This window comes from Panthera onca, chromosome B3 (genome assembly GCF_046562875.1).
Source record: "Panthera onca isolate mPanOnc1 chromosome B3, mPanOnc1 haplotype 2, whole genome shotgun sequence".
Classification (NCBI taxonomy): domain Eukaryota; kingdom Metazoa; phylum Chordata; class Mammalia; order Carnivora; family Felidae; genus Panthera; species Panthera onca.
Genome location: NC_138344.1, coordinates 104,533,429 through 104,555,455, shown reverse-complemented (window position 1 = coordinate 104,555,455; position 22,027 = coordinate 104,533,429). Strand labels below are relative to the sequence as shown.

General features: G+C 39.1%; 1 protein-coding gene across 2 annotated transcripts in view; it reads left to right on the top strand.

Annotated features, from left to right (window-relative positions):
• The window catches only part of ARMH4 (armadillo like helical domain containing 4), a 132,545-nt gene that overhangs the window by 10,993 nt on the left and 99,525 nt on the right, over nucleotides 1-22,027 (top strand). For both annotated transcript variants that reach the window (XM_078448212.2, XM_078448213.2), the window contains exons 3-4: nucleotides 2,489-2,743; nucleotides 5,561-5,773. In XM_078448212.2, the coding sequence (XP_078304338.2) occupies nucleotides 2,489-2,743; nucleotides 5,561-5,773 (468 nt within the window). The remainder of the gene's footprint in view (nucleotides 1-2,488; nucleotides 2,744-5,560; nucleotides 5,774-22,027) is intronic.

Sequence of the window (22,027 nt, the reverse complement as noted above, 5' to 3'; positions counted from 1 at the left end):
TTTGTCCCCACCCCTATCATTTGGCAATTTTGGGGACATTTTTGGTTGTCATAACAGACAGGTGCCAGGATATCCAGTGGGCCAAAGAGGCTTGTGAACATCCTGCAGCACGTAGGATAGCCCCCCAACCACAAAGACTTTTCTGATCCAGAGTGTCCATAGTGCTGAGAAACCCTGAAATAGACTGATAGTTTTCACACATGTCATGATGAAAATGTATAACTATTCAGGAAAATGTTAAAGAACTAGCTATATGTTTAAATGGTATAATAAACAATATAGGATATTATTTACATATAGGTGTAAAAAATACTCACATACCTGATAATTTCTTACCAAAAGCTTTCGGTAATATTTATCTTAACAGCATTAACCACCTGAGTTCTTTGATTTTGTTTTCCCAAAAAGAAATTCCTCTAGAAATAAGAAAAAACCCCAATACTGATGAATTCTCTCTGTTGGCTTAATACTGTACTACTTCCTCTTGGCCTTTATATCTGTGACTGTTATGAGCTGATGAGCCTTACATTTGTTGCTGACGGATAATGTTTTTCTTTTATTATGTGTAGTTGGTCAGATAACAGCATGAGGAAGGATAGACTTAGTATACATACATATGCTCATTCCAAATTGTTTTGGAATATGTTCATCTTGTTATATCAGCTCAGTAGCTCCGTTAATGGAAATTTCAAATTAGTAATATGTTTTATAAAGTGTTGAGATTGAATTAAAATGGTAAGATTGAATTTTACGTGTCCAGTTCAGTTTTTAAGGACCGAAAGACTTAGTATACTGTACGTTTTCGTAGAAGCTTCCAGAAAATGTTTTGTAAGTTGGTTGTTAAATTCCATTGAGAGAGTTGGGTCTCCATTACCATGAAGATATTAGATGTGACTGAATAAGAAGTTTACTTCAGTTTTCCATAACAGTTTAAGATATTCCTGGAGCATTAAGTCATATAGTTCCAGATTATTCATTGCATAATTGAATCTCTGATACTTATGTATTAGAATTGCATAGCTTGTATTAATACAGCCTAAAATGTAAAATGAATTTGATGATTATATGGTTCTTATTTTGATTATTGAATATGCTCCTTTGTCACTTAACTCACTTTCTACCTAATGTGACAGGCATAGTTAGCACAGTGGTTAAGAGCACTAACTATGTAGGCTTCTCTCAACCTAAATTGTAAAGTGGGTAATAATAGCTGATATATTGGAGTATGTGCTAAGTTTTACACGTGCTATCTAATTTAATCTTGGTAACAACTCTATGCGATAGATACTGCTGTTATTTCCAATTTACAGCTGAGGAAACTCAAGGCCCAGAGATGCTAAGGAATTTGTTCAAGGTCACACAGCTAGTAGAGGCTGAGCCAGAATTCAGACCCAGGCAAATTGACTCTAAAGCCTGCATTCTTGACTGCTATGATGTATGGCTTCCATGGAATGGTATTAGTACCTATCTCCCTTTAGTACATTTTAGAAGATAAAATAAGATAATGCTTACAATATAATATACTTAACAGTGCATGTATGTAGCGTATAATAGAAACCCAGTAAACATGAGTTACTGTAATTATTATTCCTTTATTCAAAATGCTAACTTCTTTTTCCCCTTCAGAAGTGCAAATGTGAAAATTAATAGATATAAATGCTTCTGAGAATTTTTTAAATTATTTTTAATCTTTATTTATTTATTTATTTATTTTTAATTAAAAAAAAAAATTTTTTTTTTTAACATTTATTCATTTTTGAGACAGAGAGAGACAGAGCATGAACGGGGGAGGGTCAGAGAGAGGGAGACACAGAATCTGAAACAGGCTCCAGGCTCTGAGCTGTCAGCACAGAGCCCGACGCGGGGCTCGAACTCACGGACCTTGAGATCATGACCTGAGCCGAAGTCGGCCGCTTAACCGACTGAGCCACCCAGGTGCCCCAATCTTTATTTATTTTTGAGAGAGAGACAGTGTGTGAGCAGGGGAGGGGCAGAGAGACAGACACAGAGTCCGAAGCAGGCTCCAGGCTCTGAGCTGGCAGCACAGAGCCCGATGCGGGGCTCGAACTCACGAACCGCGAGATCATGACCTGAGCCAAAGTCGGACGCTCAACCGACTGAGCCACCCAGGCGCCCCGAGAATTTTTGAATATAACTTAGTTCTGTATAATTTGTTTCTTCACAGACTGGTTATGTTGATATTCATAAAAGGGAGCTCAGCTGTTGACCTTCCAATTTTGTTTTATATTTTATTTTATGTTTTTTATGTTACTGTATTTATCTCTGTCTCAGATTGATTCATCGCTCCTGAAAGCAGCGACACTGAAAACATTTATTTACTGGCATTTTGTATCTGAGCGATCCATTTGCTTTCCCATACCCTGAAATAGATATTTTCTTTTCTTTTTTTTCAGTTTATTAATTATAGAGTGACTTTTTAAGGCAGGGAATTTGTCTATTTTAAAATGTTGTATCTCCCCCTTTTAAGACATCCTCACTCAAGAGATGACAACAGTTGTTCAAGAAACAGAAGCCACTTTATCACTGGTGACACAAGAGCAGCAGGTTTCTACCCTTGAGGTTACCAGAGAAAATGGTAAGACTGAGGAAGGAGAAGAGCCCCCCCCCACCACATCTGGTGTTCCTGCCGTTACTCAGCTGTCGAGGAGATGGGAGCCTCTGGGCACGACACTTTCCACTGCGGCCACGCCTCTGACTTTTGAAGTTACTTCTGCTCTGGAAGGTTTGTAAGGGAGGGAGAATTTTGGGGGTGGATCTTTTCTGAGTTAATAAGGAATAGAATGAGTGAGGCAGATGTACCCCCATCTGCCTCCACTAACCTAGAGAATGAACAGAAAATGCAGGTGAACGCTCTGTTGTCTGGGGAGATGTGGCAAAGCCTAAAAGGATGAGGGGTTAGTTCCCAAAGCAAAGTCTCCTGGTGGCTCATCACTGGGGCCTGTGAAGGCCAGGCTTCCTGAGAACTCTCTCCTTGTTTGACAGGTCTGGCTGCTAGGAGCCAGGGGGTGGAGTGAAAACAATGAGGACCAGGGTTTGAATCCCAGCTTTGGCCCTCACCAGTATTGTGGCCTCAAGCGGGTTTCTTAATGTCTCTAAGCCTGGTTTGTGCATCTTTAAAAAATGTCTACCTATATTTAAAAAAAAAAAAATTAATGTTTATTTGTTTTTGAGAGAGAGAGAGACAGAGCATGAGCAGGGGAGGGGAAGAGTGAGAGAGGGAGACACAGAATCCAAAGCAGGCTCCAGGCTCTGAGCTGTCAGCACAGAGCCTGATGCAGGGCTTGAACTCATGGACTGTGAGATCATGACTTGAGCTGAAGTCGAATGCTTAACCAGCTGAGCCACCCAAAAGATGCCCCTGCCTATCTTTTATGTTAATTTAATTTAATTTATTTTTGAAGCTAATTTTTCTATTTTGAGAGGGAGAGAGAGAGTGCATGTGTGCGAGTGGGGGAGAGGCAGAGAGAGACGGAAAGAGAGAATCCCAAGCAGTTTCCATGCTCAGCACGGAGACCATGACCTGAGCTGAAATCAAGAGTCAGTCACTCAACTGAGCCGTTCAGGCACCATGCCTACCTATCTTATAGGTTATTTTAAGGATTTGAAATAATGTATACAAAGCGCTTTCTATAAAGGAGGCCCTCAAATGCTCTGATATCTTAAGGACAGCAAAGTTTTCAAATCTTGGTGATTATGGGAATTGCCTGGGGATTACAAAAACTATTATTTAATTATTTTTGGACCTCATGTCTCTGTCTCATTATTTGTTGGTCTAAGTAAATAGGCTTAATTTATTAGCTGAGTTTTTTTTTTTTTTTTAAATAATGTAATAAATGTCTCCTAATCCTGTCTCTCCAAAAAACCTGTAGGGCCTGGGGCCTGGTTAGTAACCTACATGTAATCCTATATCTCAACTTCCTCCTCTGACTGGTAACTGTCATCCTGAATCTTGTGTTCCTCATTTCCTTGAATTCCTTTTAGTTTAGTTTTATTAAATGCATAAAATTATGCATTTAAACATTTCAGTAGTTTTTAACTTTATAAAAACAACATTGTGCTGGAGATAACCTTTTTGGGACTTACTCGTTTTACTTAATAATCTATGGCTAAAATTTACCTTATGTGGTTCTTTTGTTTTGACTGCTTATGTTTCATTATGAAAATAGATCGCAATTTATGCATCTAATCTTTATCCAGTCTCTTCTAGCAATTTGCATTTGGGTCATTTCCAGGTTTGGCTATTGTGAACACTGATTGCTGCCATATGCATATTCTCTTGCATATTCTCCATTGTACATGTACAGAGTTTCTCTTGGTTATATTAGCAAGGAACTGAATCGCTGGGCTCTAGGTATGAATGTTTGACTTTAGGGGGCAATGCCTAATTGTTTTCCAAAGTGGTTGCACCAATGTATACTCTTAACAGCCATGGATGTGAGAGCCTGTGAATCCATATCCTGGGAGTTAAAAAAAAATAGTTTTCGGTCTTCACCACCAAGGAGATTCTGATTCAGTAAGTTAAGATATGTGGAAAGCATGAACATCGATTTTTAAAAAACTACCTTAGAGATCCTGATGATCTACCAGACGTGCAAAATAATACTATTCAAGAAATGTAAGGGTTTTTTATATAGGGGAAAACCTGGAGCTAAATCTGGCTGCTTTGAAATTGAGCATATTCTAGACACATACTCTTACTCTTTGGCTTAATTTTTAAAAGTAGTTCTTGGCATGGGGCGCCTGAGTGGCTCAGTCGGTTGGGCGTCCGACCTCGGCTCGGGTCGTGGTCTCCCAGTCTCGCGGTCTGTGGGTTTGAGCCCCGCGTCGGGCTCTGTGCTGACAGCTCAGAGACTGGAGCCTACTTCGGATTCTGTGTCTCCCTCTCTGTCTCTGCTCCTCCCCCATTCATGCTCTGTCTCTCTCTGTCTCAAAGGTAAATAATCGTTAAAAAAAATTAAAATGAAAAAGTAGTTCTTGGCATATATTTTAATAATTTTTAAAACATATTTTATTAATGTTTATTTATTTATTTTTGAGAGAGAGAGAGTGTGAGCGAAGAAGGGGTGGAGACAGAAGACAGAATCCCAAGCAGGCTCTGCACTGTCTGCACAGAGCCCCATGCAGGGCTTGAACTCATCAACTGTGAGATCATGACTTGAGCCAAAACCAAGAGTTGGATATTTAACTGACTGAGCCACCCGGGCACCCTTAATAATTTTTTGTTAAATTTTCTATCTTTTCCATCGTTCTATCTAAAATTCTGCAAAATCCATAGTATTGTCAATGGAATGAGTGGGGTATTAAAATTTAAAAAGAAAGTTCTGATTTGAGACAATACATTTTCCTGGAAGGTAAAGTGTCTGCCTTGCATAGCTGGATTGATGCACTATGGGAAGAGGGAGCTGGCCTAAGTGCCAAACTTACTGTATATAAGATACTGGTTTCATTAATCATTTGTTACTTAAAAAGAAAAAAATACATGTATACATTTCCCCTAATGATCATCTTTGGGTCAAGTCCTATCTCTTGTGTTTGTCAGATCTAATGGACACCATCACAGGGCCAAATGAGGAATTGTTCACACCAGTTATGGGCTCTCCAGTGACTCCGCCTGGAATATTGGAGGAAGCACCCAGCATTTTCCCAGCACTTTCTGATTCTGAGGCACCCTTTGAGACAAGAACCATTGTTCCATCCATTAGCCGTGTTAATACAGCTGCCTCATTTGGCCTGGAACAACTTGAATCTGAAGGTACCCATACATTGAAGAGAATCTTTTCTGTGACTGATTGAGTCACTGAGCAAATGTTGTTTTGAAGATTAAGGAGAATGTATTCCGTATGCAGTGTAGATCAGGGGTCAGTAAACTATGGCCTGGCCAAATCTGACCTGCCATCTATTTTTGTATGACCTGCAAGTTAAGAATGATCTTTACATTTTGAAATGATTGAAAAAAAATTAAAATGAGAATAATATTTTGTGACATGTAAAAGTTAAATAAAATTCAAATTTCAGTATTCCTAAATAAAGCTGTATTGGGACCCAGCTACACTTGTTCATTTACATATTGTCTGTGGCTACTTTTGTGCCAGATTAGCAGGGTTGAGTAGTTGTGACAGAGACTGAATGCCCACAAAGTATAAAACATTTATGATATGGCCCTTTACTGAAAAAGCTTGCTGGCCCCTGGTCTAGATCAATCGTTCTTAACTGTAGATGAACATTAGGATCACTTGGGGGAACTTTGAAAAAATCCTCATGCCTGATTCCTCCCCGTGATTCTGATTCAGTTGGTGTAGGATACGATCTGGTGTCCACATTTTGAAAGAGTGCTTTAGATGATTTAAAATCTGCCAGCTGGATTGAGGATATTTGTTTATAAGGAAAATCCAAGTTTCCCCACCAGATTTTCTTAGGTAGAAGTTTTAATGTGGGTTGTATTTTCACAGCACTGCTCTGGTTGTTAGTGCTGGGTTTTTCTTCTTTATGACCATCTCTGGGATGTTCATAGGATGCTGTACTATTTGGAGATGGGTAGTCTCTTTACCTGTTAAGACTGAGAAATTCATGCCAAATTATATTTTCCAAGACACTGGCTTTGAGCGTGAAAAAGATGCTCGGAGCACAGCTGTACACCCACAAACAAGAAGACTGGAAATATGATGAGAGGTCATTTAATTAATCAGCGTTTTGGCAGGCAAACAGCTTTTGGTTGGAAGTGCAGAATATCCAGAGATTTGTAATGCTGAGTTTCTAATCTAGAAGACAGGTAAGCTTTTGGGAACTAAATTATCTGTGGGTTTGATGCAGTAAAGACATAGGATGTGGTGTTATTTAATATTTTGTCTGCTGTATAGCAGGGAAGGTGGTTCATCCAGGTTTGCAGCAGACTCCCTCACAGACTTTCAGGGTAACACTGGCAGTTTTCTGGCAGAGAAACATGACGTTTTAGGAGTAGTGTGGAGAACTCCATAGTAGAAGGCTGGTTTAAGAAATGGATCAAAGCAAGCTCAGAGGCTGATAGCTCTTGCACTCCACATTGAGATAAAAACCGTATGACTTTGAGATTAATCTCATATTAGCTGTCTGCTCTCCTTGACGCCATCTGGAAAAAGCAGGTTTCCCCAAATTAACCTGCGTTAGAGATGACAGCTTTACCCGGCAGGGCTCATTAAATCAGAGGGAAAAAAATATATTTGTGAGTAATCCATACTTGTGAAACTGCAATAATTTTCTAAATTTAGTAGATGATGGCAGTTGCGTTGAAATATGTGAGAATTTTCTTGACTTGCCTAAGATGTCCTGGAGTTTTAGTGCTTTTCTTCTACACAATTCAATTCCAGCTTCTTTTTGAGAATATATTTTTTCGGTTTTTGATCTAAATTATGATCCTTGTCAAGGCTTATGGAAGACCTTTTTGGTTTAAAAATACTCTGTCAGCTACATTGTTGGGCTTAAGATAGGGTTTTGAATAAGCACACCTTTTCTTCTAGAACCCAGGAAGTGCACAATGTATGTTTGATTAGTGTACATTAATAACATCACAATTAGTTTTATGTTGGTGCATCTACTTTTCTGGAAGCTGAAGTGACTACACGTATTTAAACAGAGAAACCTACTAGATTTCTGTGTGTGTTGGAGGCCTGTGGTTTCAAGGCATGTTTTTCCGCCTTGTCTTTGAGACCTTTGGGCGAAGGATTTTAATTCTATCATAGGGTTATACCCAGAGGAAGATAATGTATTCTTTAAAAAAACATTTTTTGGGGCGCCTGGGTGGCTCAGTCGGTTAAGCGTCCGACTTCGGCTCAGGTCACAATCTCGCGGTCCGTGAGTTCGACCCCGCGTCGGGCTCTGTGCTGACTGCTCAGAGCCTGGAGCCTGTTTCAGATTCTGTGTCTCCCTCTCTCTCTGACCCTCCCCCGTTCATGCTCTGTCTCTGTTTCAAAAATAAACGTTAAAAAAAAAAAATAAAAAAAAAAAATAAAAAAATAAAAAAACATTTAAAAAAAAATGTTTATTTATTTTTGCGAGACAGAACGCGAGTGGGAGAGGGGCGAAGAGAGAGGGAGACACAGAATCCAAAGCAGGCTCCAGGCTCTGAGCTATCAGCACAGAGCCTGATGTGGGGCTCGAACCCATGAACCGTGAGATCATGACCTGAGCTGAAGTCACACGCTCAACTGACTGAGCTACCCAGGCACCCTGAAGATAATTTATTTTTACTAGAACAGAGGGTTGTGTGCTACATCAAGTTACCTACCTTTCAAGTTTTAATCTCTGTGATGTGTTGACAAATGACATACAATTTTCCAGTTTAAAGATGTGTTTATTTAATTATATTATTAAATTTTTATATGCTATTTTAGTATCTTCTTTCCCACTAGGGGACAGAAGCATTTCTCCAGAGAATGGAGTATTTTTCTCAATGGGATATGGGCAAGACATGCCATTATTAGATACCAGACACCCAAGGAGCAACAACCTTTGTGGAAATTTCTGAATGTTTATCCTTTAGGGGATGATTAGGGGCTCAAACAAACCTCAAATTCTATCTACTTGGCCCCCTGTCTTCTTTGTCTCCTCCTTTACGGCTCTACAGCATAGTCACTGACTGTCTTTGTTTTCTAGGGCTGTCATAACAAAATACCACAAACTGGATGGCTTAAAACAACAAAACTTTATTCTCTTGTAGTTTTGGAGCCTGGAAGTCTGAAATCAAGGTGTAGGCAGGGTCATGTTCCTTCCAGTGCCTCTAGATGGGTAATCAGCCCTTGCCTCTTCTAGTTTCTGATGAGGCATTCCGTGGCTTATGGCAACATGATTGCAACCCCTGCCTCCATGTTCACGTGGCTGTTATACCTAAGTGTGACTGTGCCCAAATTTCCCTCATCTTACAAGGACACCAGCCACTGGATTAGGACTCACTCCAATAACTTCATCTTATGTTGATTGTATCTGCCAATAACCTATTTTCAAATAAGGTCACATTCATAAGTATGGCGGGTTTTAAATGTGTGTGTGTGTGTGTGTGTGTGTATTTATACATTTTATACATTTTATATATGTATTTATACACACACACAACACATATATACACACACACACACACACACATACATATAGTGGGGATGCAGTTCAGCACATATCAGGGGTCTGTCTCTGAGAAGTTCACCAGGGGGTTCTGAAGGCAGATGTGCTCTGTCTCTGCAATATCCACTTGAGAGATGTGCATTTGAGAACAGGAGAAGTTGTGATGTGTTCTACATTTCTCAGTCTCTGAAGAGACTGCCTCTATATGTGCATTCCACCTTGTGCCTATTTTAGTAGGTTTTTTACCTTGTCAGCAAAAATAGTTTGATTTTTGAAGGGATAATGGTTTATCTGTCACCTTGCCTGACACACTTTAATTCCTTGTTTATTTATTTTATTTTTTTTTATTTTAGGGAATCAGTGTTTTCAGGATGGTAAAAAATGCATTATACTTGTCTCAGGCATAACTCCACTAGGGCTGCATTCATCATTTTTAAAATACAAACATGCAAAAGTGTTCTAATTTTTATTCAAAATAGCATAATGGCAAGTTAGTTGCATATATATAACTACATAAATTAATTTTTGGATATGATCTCTGTATAGGTTGATATCCTTTTATTGTTGAATATTAATGTCTTTCTCTGCTCCAAAATAGAAACTTAACAATTTCTGATTACTTATGAAAATTTACTTGGAGTTTTTTTAATCTTTAGAATATTTAGAATATTTTAGAATATTTTAACTGTAATATTTTAATCCTAATATCAAATGGACTAGGTCTTTCAATATTTCTTACCTAGGGAAATTTTGCTTTCTGTATTTTAGAAATCCACCTGAGGATATCCATTTACTCTGAATAAATCAGACTTACTTTAGTCTTTCTTATATTCCCACAGAAGATGGAAATTTATCTGTGCTGTAAAATTGTAACAATAATTCTGTACGGTGGAAGGTTGTTGCTTTAACAATTCAATATTCAGCAAAAAATCAATTGTGGGTTTATTTGTACCAAGAACTAGGTTTCTAAGTACCTGTAGGAGGTAAAATACAAAAACAAAGATTTCTTAGATCTTGTGATTAGGTTTTGGTAATCCTTCCTCACCTCTCCCACCCCCAGACTTCCTTAATGTTTGGAAGTCAGTATTTGAGCCTTCCAGCTAGTGGTAAATGGGAAACTACTTGGTGCTCACCATGGTGCTGACCAGACAGACTTGGGAACAGGATGAATTAGTTTAGATTCTCCCACGATGACTCCGGGTTAGCTTATTGCTCTTCTGCAAGAGAAGAAGAAATACCAGTGTCTCTGGGCTGATCTAACTGATCCTATTTAATGTCCTTCTGTAGGCATAATAGACTGAGTGTTGGGGCTGTATAATCCAGTGCTGTTATCCCAGACAGTTCCCATTTCCTCATGTTTCCAAAGGCCCATTTACTATCGGCTTCATGGAACAAACTCACAGTAATTGACTTGGTAGAGAATTACCTTTTTTGTGAAACTTATAATGTATGTTATATGTACATATATAACATATTACCTTTTTTATCATATCAAGAGATTTTTAATTTTTAATATCAACAGGAACGTCCCATTTAACCTTTTTTTTAACATCTTGATTTTTTTAAAAGTAAGACCAAATATATCATTTAACTTTAGTTTTTTCTTTTCTGAGGTTTTTTCCTTCTTTTTGGAAGACCATTTTGGCTGCCCTTATATTTAGGTTTTTAAAAAACTGCATTTTTGACATCTTTTGCCAGTCAGGCAGCACATGTAGGACAGAAAGCTTCCACTTTTATGTCATTTGTTGCTTAATCTATTTTGGTGACATCCATTTTCCTGCTTTTGTGAGTGGTGTGTGTGTGTGTGTGTGTGTGTGTGCATGTGTGCGCGCGTGTATTTAATTTCATGGATATTTTCTACATTCTTCTGAGAGCATTTCCATTATATATATGCAGCACCTTTTAATTTCCTCTGTTGAAGAGATAGTGGTGTTATCTCTCCTTTCTTGTTCAGAGTTGCCAGTTCTGTCTCTGTTCTAGGATTCTCTCTACTGATAACCTAGAAATTTCAGATGAACGTGATGTTGGAAAAGTATGCCTTCACTCAGATGACTGATCGTTCTGGCAGTGTGGAGGACTCATAGTTGCTACCTAAGACAAGATGTTTTATTTTCTTTATTGGTCAGTCAGAAATGAATTGGGAAATACGTTCTTTAAGTGGCATTGTGGGAAAGTCTCAGAGATGCTTTTCTTTACTAGCTCCATTGAGGATGCTTAAAAACTCATGTAGAATTTATAGAAGTGTTTGCTCTTCACTTGCACTTAATTCACAAAATCAATATTTTTGATCTTCCCAGTATGCACTCCTTTTCAGAGAGTGTTTTGCTATTATTTTCTCAATTCTCATGTAACTTTTCAACTCAGAAGGCAGCTAGAATGGATGAATGAGACAGAGTATTTAAAATCTCATCCCGAGGCTGTATTTATGAACCGAAGTGGATGTGATTTGCCTTTGGGTGCTGCTCATTGGAATCTGGAAGGAAAGATCAAGGAGAGGAGTAAATTTGAATTGTCTGTTACTTGTAATACTGCAGTGTGAGGTTAAGGATGGTCACTCTAACTGTGTTAAGAATGGATAGAAGTTTTGGCTTGTGTTCTTGGAAATGCTTTGGATTTCATTTTCATTTCATTTTGTTTTTTTCAGTAACAAAGCCACTTAAATAATATGCAAATGGGGAAGATGAGGAAAAGAGTATTTGATGGAAAATGCCCTTTGTTGGATTTTTATTTTTAGTGGTGAATTGATTTGGTGAATTAAATGCTGAATTCTCCCCCCTGCCCCCATGCTTGTTCTGGCAAAAACAATGGGAATTTAATAAAAAATACCAATTTTATAACTCTATTAACATGAACACAGGAAATGTCTAATACTATTGCCATGTACATTAGGGAAGGATGAGCTTTTTTTTTTTTTAACTTGTTTTTATATGTGCATCGTTTTCACATATATTACATGTTAGATTACAAAACACAGAATTGCTGGTGATTTCAGTTATCGATTGTCTCTTATAGTAAGTCACTTTGTTGTCTTGTCCTGAAGTCATCATACTTTCTCTGGTATTTATTATAGATCTCTGTTCTTAAGTACTAATATGTTGTTTAGGAATAGTATAGCAAATGACTTAGCACTCAGAATGGTCATCCCGTGTTTGCTACTACTAATGCTCATATAGCTAGTGGTATTTTAGAAATATTTAAAATCAATATTATGATGTATTACCACAAAGTTTGCTTACAAATTCTGCTGTTAAAGAAAGATAACTGACATTCATTCTGTTTTCTAGTATGCTTTCTTATCATAAGGAATTCATTTGTTGGTATAATTACAATTAAACAAACATTATTCTGGAGCTGATTTTTTCCATCCTTTTTTTTTTTTTTTTTTTTTTGGACTCTGTTGCCCAGCACTAGAAAGTAGAAAGTTAGCACTGCTTGGTAAAGCTCTCAACCTTAGACACACATGAAATTTTACATCATGGCTCAGGATGACAAAAAGATTTAGCCCCATATTCAGAGGTTTTGTTCATTCATTTACATGCACATTTAGCAACTATTTGTTTGGCAATTCAGATAATAAGAACAAATGGGAGTAGATCTTACATAAATGTTAGTAGAAGCGTTAAGACAGATACCTAAATAACAGAAATAAAAGGTAGAAGGTGGGACAGTATCATACAAAAAATTACATAAAAAAAGGACTTTGAGAATTAAGAATGAGAGAGAGCTTAGCCCCAGCTTAGAGAAATAAGAAATTGATATTTACGCTTGTGAGTCTTGTGTGTGTATGTGCATGGGATATTTGTGTGTATAGATTTGCATATATGTATATATATTATATATATTATATATATATAATATATATATACACACACACACATACACACACTCATTATTCTATTGATATTTAAAAAAAAATAAGCGATGAAAAACCCCAAAATATGGAAAACATTCTAAAGGGTGGTGAATAGAAGACCACATACACCACACAATCGGTTTATAGACATGTAATCAAGTGTATTTTTCTAATTTAGCTTATTGGTTTGATGAATTATTTTTTTTCCCTAATGTCTGTTTATTTTAGAGACAGAGAGAGAGAGAGAGAGAGCAAGCAGGGGAGGGGCAGAGAGAGAGGGAGACACAGAATCTGAAGCAGGCTCCAGGCCCTGAGCTGTCAGCACAGAGCCCCATGTGGGGTTCAGACTCACAAACCATGAGGTCTTGACATGAGCTGAGTCGGACGCTTAATCGCCTGAGCCACCCAGGTGCCCTTGATGAATTATTTCTTAAGAATAGTTCTTTAATAACAGAAGCAACTGCTTTTCAATGTAGAAGAGGCAACCAGGTGCTCAGTCTCAGGCTAACAAATAGTTGATTTATTGGAAGCTGTACCATGTCTCTTTTGAGGAGGATTTTCAGAATCCCAAGCAAAAGGATCCGTTCTGAGTGATTCATCTGGGCTCATACTCCAGACTGACAATCCCTCTGAGGACTGGTCTAAACAGGGCTTTGCACGTGTGGGGGTTTCGTGCAGTTGTTGAAGCAAACATGTAGCCTAAAACCACATAACAGGCTGTGGAGATTTCAAAGGCATTTCAGATGTTTGCAGAAAATTAAGGCACTTTTTTAAAGGCATGATCTTTCAGTATGAGGCTAGACATAGCTATCCTTTTACTGGTGTAAACAAGATAATTTTGTTGCATTGGAGTACAGGCAACACAAACCTTAGCAATGTATAAAATAATGTAAGGATATTATCAACTACACTTTATCAGGCTGTGTTCATAACCCTGAAGTTGTTTCGGCACCAGACTACCTCTTATCACTTAAGTGTATACATAACCCCAAAGGAAAAGATTAGAATAAAAATACAATGCATCGATTTGAATGGCCTTACAAGATTTAAAAAAAAAAAATTTTTTTTTTTAACATTTATTTATTTTTGAGACAGAGAGAGAAAGAGAGCATGAACAGGGGAGGGTTAGAGGAAGAGGGAGGCACAGAATCTGAAACAGGCTCCAGGCTCTGAGCTGTCAGCACAGAGCCCGACGCGGGGCTCGAACTCACGGATCGCGAGATCATGACCTGAGCCGAAGTCGGACGCTCAACCGACTGAGCCACCCAGGCGCCCCAGCCTTACAAGATTTTAAGAATTTTCACACTTGGCAACATTGCATTTGTCTTCAAAGATTTACATTGATTCTGCCTTAATTTACCAGTGCCTTTTCTTCTTCGGTCATACTACCTCTGTGTACGTTGTTTGATATCTCTAAACAAAATAATCTATGGAAATTTCTTCTATAAAAAATGTGTAACGAATCTCCAATTTTTTTTTAAATTTATTTTTGATTAAAAAGTTTTTTTGATGTTTATTTTTGAGAGACACACACACACAGAATCCGAAGCAGGTTCCAGGCTCTGAGCTGTTAGCACAGAGCCTAAGGCGGGGCTCGAACCCACAATCTGTGAGATCATGACCTGGGCTAAACTCGGATGCTAAACCAACTGAGCCACCCAGGTGCCCCAAATCTCCAATGTTTTAATAGAAGAAGGAGATTCTCCAGGTGGGCAGAGGGTCTGATACTGCTTCCTCGATTTTCTCAAGGTACCTGCTTCACATGTTCTGTGAGGGGTCCTATTTCTATTAAAACTCTAGCTCGAGCATAGATGAAAACCCTCTCACTTGTTCCAACTGAAATTAGTAGAATTTTTAAAAAGACTCGGCTCAAACCTAAAGGAACATAAACCAAATAAACCAAGAAAATAAAAGAAACACAAAGTGAATTAGGCTCACAAGGTACAAATTTCTCTCTGATCTTACCTTAGCTAATAAGCTCTCAGGACAACCAGGCCCTGACCCATTCCACACTCTGAGAAGGTTTTTTATATTCTGTACCCAAAATACTAGAATAATTTTCAAGCACCTTGCTGGGCTTTCTGGCTACTCAGCTCTTGGCTTGTTTGCTATACAAGGGGTAGCTTCTTTTTTTGTCTTCCTCACCCCTGCCCCCACATGGAAGAGCCAAGGCCAAGATGTAAAGTATCTCTGGGGCCCACCACCAAGTAGGGAATCCCCAATCCCACATCCATATTATCTGTCCTGCTTTGCAGGTTGAAGGACACACTTTCCATCCCTGGGCAAATGACAGCCAGACAACTGTCATGATTGACACCCTTACGAGGAAAGTCCATCTCTGTTAAAAGCATGGTATGATTGATGTCTAGGCAGTGCAAGACTGTTCTCAACATACAAGAAATATACCTGTATGATAATAGGCTCACTCTATCACATCCTGTAATAAATAATACTTAGTGCTATGCTACTCTGTAAACAGAATGCAATGGAGTTCAAGGTGACAGAGGACAGGAAGGAGACATAGAAACAGTTAAGCCTAAACTCATCCTCCTTAGGGGCCTCTCAGACCGCCTAGCCTACAGCGAAGAGCAGTACAGACTAGTGGATAATAGCTCTGGTTCTGGTCTTACATGGACAGTCTATGTTCAAGTCTTAGCTCCATGATGAATGAGCGTTGTGATATTGACCAAATTGTTTAATTTCTTTAGACTTCAGTTTTCCTATCTGTGTATGGGAGGGCTATTGATGTTCCTATCTCGTGCTGTAAGAATAAAATGAGGTCTTGCATGTAGTAAATACTTACTTGACCTGGAGTAAATGCATAATAAATATGAGTATTTTACATCATTTGTCAATTAAAATTACATATCACTTATGCACTATTATGTATTAATTGTTACAATGAGATATTCACATCCTCTCCATGCAACCATGGGACAGGGGCCAGGTGGACATTGTAAGTAAGCAAAGAGGAAGGCACCTAAAACAGCAGGGAGTGTTGAGTGTGGTGTGGTGGGATCACACTCCCTCTGATCCAGACAGATCTTGTTTGTATTGTTGCCAGGAGAAGTATATGAGCTCGGTGATGCCAGATCTTGGAAGTTTTTCAGGATAAGCTGAAAATTTTGATTTTTATGTGAAATATTCTGATTTTTATTTTTATTTTATTTTCCTTTTTAAAATATTTTTATTTTTTTAACGTTTATTTATTTTTGAGACAGAGAGAGACAGAGCATGAACGGGGGAGGGTCAGAGAGAGAGAGGGAGACACAGAATCTGAAACAGGCTCTAGGCTCCGAGCTGTCAGCACAGAGCCTGACGCGGGGCTTGAACTCACGAACTGCAAGATCATGACCTGAGCCAAAGTCGGACGCTCAACCGACTGAGCCACCCAGGCGCCCCGAAATATTCTGATTTTTAAAGCATTAGCAATCAATTCACATGTTTACCTATCCTGTTTCATTTTTATTAGTATGCATACCCAAAAAAAGAGTCTCTCTTCCTCATTGATCATCAGTTTGTGCTCTTAGATGAGTTCTTCAGACCTCCTTAAGGGCGGGTGGACAGGGTCTGATCCTTCTGTCCACATTGGCCTGTAGGTACCAGGCATTGGGTAAATGATTAGTGATGGAGTGTATGGTTTAAGGACCATTATCTTGTTTAATTGACGTGTTTGCTACTTGTCCTGCTTGTTGTTGTTATCGTTTGAAATCCAGGGCTTATTCTGGGTCTGAAGTTGAACACTTTTTATGTGAATGAAGAAGTGGTTGCCAGTTATATTCTGCTAGACATTCAGTGGGAATTTGTTTAGATTTCTGGCATCCCATTGTAGGGTCGAACATTTTTCATTTCCTTTCATTGGAATGCATACCAGCATCTGCACTCAGGCAGGTAAGAGGGGATTCAATAAACTTAAATGATTCTTTAAATCCACTTTGGGAAGCCAGAGCTGGAAGTTCTTAAGTTCTCTGGGGTTCATGTCGTTAGTAAGCTTAATAATATAAATATTGTGTATATATTCTATTCTATATATCCAGTATTACATGATAAAATATAAAAGCAATTAGTTGGCAGGAATATTTAAGATTTTAGAAATGTAATGGAATCCTATAAATTTTGAGTCCTCTTAACATTGGGAGCTGCTGAATTTGGTGGATATTATTTCAGAAGCTGCTGGGGTTCCTCAACCCCTTATGATACCAGAGAGCCATCTGCTGGAGATTTGTTTCATATCCTCAAAACAAGTTTAAGTTTTCCTTTTCTGGCTTTTAAGTTTTCTACCCAACTTTATGCCCCAGTTAAAACATCTGGAAACTAAAAGCAGGGTCATCCAAAGTGCATCAGTCTCTCTTTTACTGTGGAAACCATTGTGTTACAGTGGCTTTTGATTATATTTGCATAGGGGTTGCCAGGAAAACACACGCCAACAAATGTTTCTTCTTTTAGAAATATCTCACTGGGATGTGTCCGAATCACTCCCTTTAAGGGGGAAGCAGGAGAAAGACTAATAGGTACTCAGCATCTGCCCAGCCAAGCCACCCTGTTCTCCCCACCCCCCACCCCGCCCCCATTCGTTCTTTTCTTCCTGGGCTCTAATTTGTTTACCTTAGGATTAATGTTAAACTTTGCGAAGGAAATAAAAGGGCCATTAAAAAGAGAAGTGTGACGCTTAAAAGACGATGATTCAGACTGATGACTGCTATTTCAAAGAGGCAGGAAGTGCAGGCGAGATCCTCTTCTTCCTGTAAATCAAAGAGAGACAGTTTAGGTTGGGTAAAGTATTACTGCTGGGGTTCTTCCTACCTCCATTATTGGGGTGATGTAGTCTCAACCAAGGTTCTCTTTGACTCATTAGTAATACTCTGGGGATGCTAGCTACATCTCTAGCTTCTGGAAATCCAAAAATGTCTAAACTGTGACAAAGATGGAATGAGAGACACTGAGGACCTTTGGTGGCAGCTGCCTATTAAATTAATGGGGACTAGACTTTGTAGCAGAGTGAGATCACTCAGGCTGCGACCATGGGGTGACTTTTCTCCCATATGTCCTATTTGATTTCATGGAGAGTTAACCCATGGTTCTGGTCCTGAACAAAATTAAAACTCTTGGTTGTAATAACCTTAGGCAGAAGTGTTTGCAACAAATCAAACAGGCCTGACTTAGACAAAAATTCTGGGTTTAATAAAGCCGTTTGAGGCTCTGCTCCGATATTTAAGCATGCAAGGCAGTTACAACACTAGCTCTGTAGGGCTGTAAGGAAAACAAAGCTTATCAATCTTGCTTTCTGTTGAGCCAACAGTGTAAGCTTAGGGGATAATGCCTGGCAAGCATTTCTTCCTTCGGAAGAAAACCCCCATGTAAGTTCGAAGTATTGTTATGGCTTATAAAATAGCTGTTAAGAGAGTCTGTCAGAGAGTGGCCAGACAGATGAACTTGGCTTAGAGAGGATACTGTCTAGACAGATTTTTATTTTTTCCTCTCTGCTACTTGCAGTAGGACATTTCTCTGTTGAAGTTGTGGACACACTACTTAATATCACCAGGCATCTCTTAGCCATGTGGCACTTACCTGACATCTCCGTTTAATGTTTCACAGCTTTCATTTTACAGCTTCAGCTCGCCTCAAGCCCAACAATGAGAAATTGAACCAGGTCGCATCCCTGTTGCACACTGAGCTGTCTACTCTCCAAACACCTATGTTTGTTCTTTTTGGCTGACACCTGAGTCAGTGTTTCACGGTGGTTAGGTGTCACAGTTTTTGACAGTGGACATAATCAGCAAGTGACTTGATCTTAGTAAGAATACTATGGAAAAATCCATTAGCTTCATGGCAAGGAACCTCAGTCAGTGCCTGACGGTGCATCTTGAATTCAGTTAAATGCTGATGCTGGTTCAGCGAGAGTGAATGAGGATTTACATAATGTGTGTCACGTGCTTGGGAGTGGGAACAGTGAGAAGTGGTGGGAGGATATTGTCTGTCACTAGAGGTCGTTACTCAGAAACTGTCATTACTGCCCCCTTGGTGGCGGTTCGCGTCACTGCGATTGTTTGGTATTAGGAAGTAATCAGTGTCAAGTCAGCCTGGGATTAAGGAAGTGCCAATTGCCAGGATGCATTTTCCGTTCCAGGTCACACAACGAGAAGAAATTCTCAGGCTGAACTCTGTGAACCTTCCCTACCTGGACTGCAGTGTTTTCTCAGGGATTCTCAGGGCAAACAGAACTTTAAGTCTTTGGTCACTGTGACTGGGTATCTGTTAACATACGGTAAACCGAGAACGGTTGCTTCTTTTTAGAGGTTCGTGTTTTTCTTTTTCCGTTATTTTAACAGGAATACTTGTGTGCGCATGTTTTACATTGACCTACATACTTATTTAGGATTCAGGTAAACGAAAATAAAATTTTAGGTGTAACAAAATTACAAAATTCAGAAAGTATTACCCTATAACTTTTGAATACAGCTTGGTAGTGTTATTTGAATGAGTTCTTCCTTTAGATTTCGTTCTTTGGATCAGGGATCCTGTTATTGTTTTTGGCACAGTTTTATTTGCTGAACGTTTATTTCACGTCATTGCCCTTTGCGATCAGAGGTGTTCACGACATCCTTGTTGCTCTTGGGTGTAACTAGTTGAAGGCCTGGCTGAAATACAGATGACTGTCTCTTTAGTTTTTATGAATGGAAAATGAATGCGTAAACTGCGGTTTGCTTTGCACCTGTTCTCATATGTTCTTACATGTTGCCTTTGTGCTTGCTGCAAGATTATTCAGAGGAATGTGTTCCTGTTTATTGATTGTTACTCTGTGTATCTTTAGATCTAGGCAGTTGTTAAAAACCTGGATCTAACTCATTGTTTATGCATTCATTCGTCTGTCTATCCATTCAACAAATACTTCGTGAGCATTGCTGATTGCTAAGCACTGTGCTCCTCATTGGTGCCACAACAGAGGACAAGACTATCCTTCCTTTATCCGGTGGTTTTCCACCTTTCTGCGTCAAACTGCAATAAAATACATTACTTTGGTAATATTAGGAAAGGTGATCATGCCTTTCTTTGTTACCGATTTGTAGGAGTAGTCACTGTTCCATGGGAAATTGTAGCAGGGTACCAGTGACATACTACTAAAGGTGTTTAGCAGCTACAAAAATGATTGTAGGGTTAGTTAAGCGGCCGACTTTGGCTCAGGTCATGATCTTGCGGTCCGTGAGTTCGAGCCCTGCGTCGGGCTCTGTGCTGACAGCTCAGAGCCTGGAGCCTGTTTCAGATTCTGTGTCTCCCTCTCTCTGGCCCTCCCCCGTTCATGCTCTGTCTCTCTCTGTCTCAAAAATAAATAAACATTAAAAAATTAAAAAAAAATGATTGTAGAGTCCTACAAAATAAGAACATTGTCTGGTGGACAAAGATAACTAGGAAATAAGGTTAGACTAAAAGAGAACTCTCACTCTTCCTCCTGTCTTCTCTGCATGCTTCCTGAAACTTCCTTTTTCTAGAGCTGTCTTGTCGGGCTTGCTACATAAGTCCTCAAGTATGAAAAGTGACAAATCGTAAACCTTATAAGTTCCTTTGTGTTTTGAAGGGGGGGATGGGTGGTACAAGGAGAAAGCTTTCCTCTCTTATCCTCCACCGCAGTCAGGGGCCCTCTTTTTTTTCCAGTAGAAATTGTATGCTACTCAATAGTGTTTCTGGAGAGAGCATTCCTCCAAGAGAATACTCTGACGTGGTGTATACAACTCATGTCGGGCATTTCGGGACAGGAAGAAGGGGAAGGAAGGCTCTACCAGGATGTGTGAGTGGAGGAGAGATTATGAGACACGTTGACCTAGGCAATGTCACTGAAATCACATTTTGAAGGTAGTGACCTTCTCGTTGGCCTAGACTTGCTTACATGCATCTCTCTTTTTAGGATGTGAAAGCATGGAGTAAGATGACTTCTGAGGTCCTTTTCATTATGTTTATAGCTCTGCGCTTTATTTTGTCTGACTTTGTTGAGGTATAGTTGACAGATAAAGCTATAAGTAAGATATTTAGAGCGTATAATATGGTGATGGTACACATAACATTGTAAAGGGATTCCCACCATTGGATTGATTAACACTTTCATCACTTCACATATTTACTCTTTTTGTGTGAGGACATTTAAGTTTTACTCTCTTAGCACATTTCAGTGATATAACAGTGTTATCAACTATTGTCAGCACATTATACATTAGGCCTTTGGACCGTATTCATTTTATAGCTGAAAGTTTGTACCCTTTTACCAATCTCACCCTATTTTCTTTACACTCTAGCCCCTGGCAACTACTTTTCTACTTTCTGTTTTTGTGAGTTACACTTTAAAAAATTTTTTTTAGATTCCACCTATAAGTGATAGCATGTAGTATTTGTCTTTCTCTGTCTGACTTATTTTTTTAAAAAAATTTTTGATGTTTATTTATTTTTGAGGGGGAGAGAGAGAGAGAGAGGGAGGGAGGGAGGGAGGGGCAGAGATACAGGGAGACAGAGAATCAGAAGCAAGCTCCAGGCTCTGAGTTGTCAGCACAGAGCCTGACGTGGGGCTCGAACTCATGAACCGTGAGATCATGACACGAGCAAAGTCAGATGTTTAACTGACTGAGCCATACAGATGCCCCCCTGACTTATTTCACTCAGCATAATGCCCTTCAGTTTCATCCACATGGCAAATGACAGGATTTCCTTCTTTTTAAAGGCTGAATAATTTTCTGTTATATGTATATCACATCTTCTTTATCCATTTGTCTGTTAATGGGCACATAGGTTGTTTCCATGCCTTGGCTATTGTGAATTATGCTTCTATGAACACAGGAGTACAGATAACCTCTTTAGGATAATGATTTTGTTTCCTTAGGATATATACCCGGATTTGGGATTGCTGGATCATATAGCTCTATGCTTTAAAAAAAAAAAATTTTTTTTTAACATTTATTTTTTTTTGAGACAGAGAGAGACAGAGCATGAACAGGGGAGGGGCAGAGAGAGAGGGAGACACAGAATCTGAAACAGGCTCCAGTCTCTGAGCTGTCAGCACAGAGCCCGACGCGGGGCTCG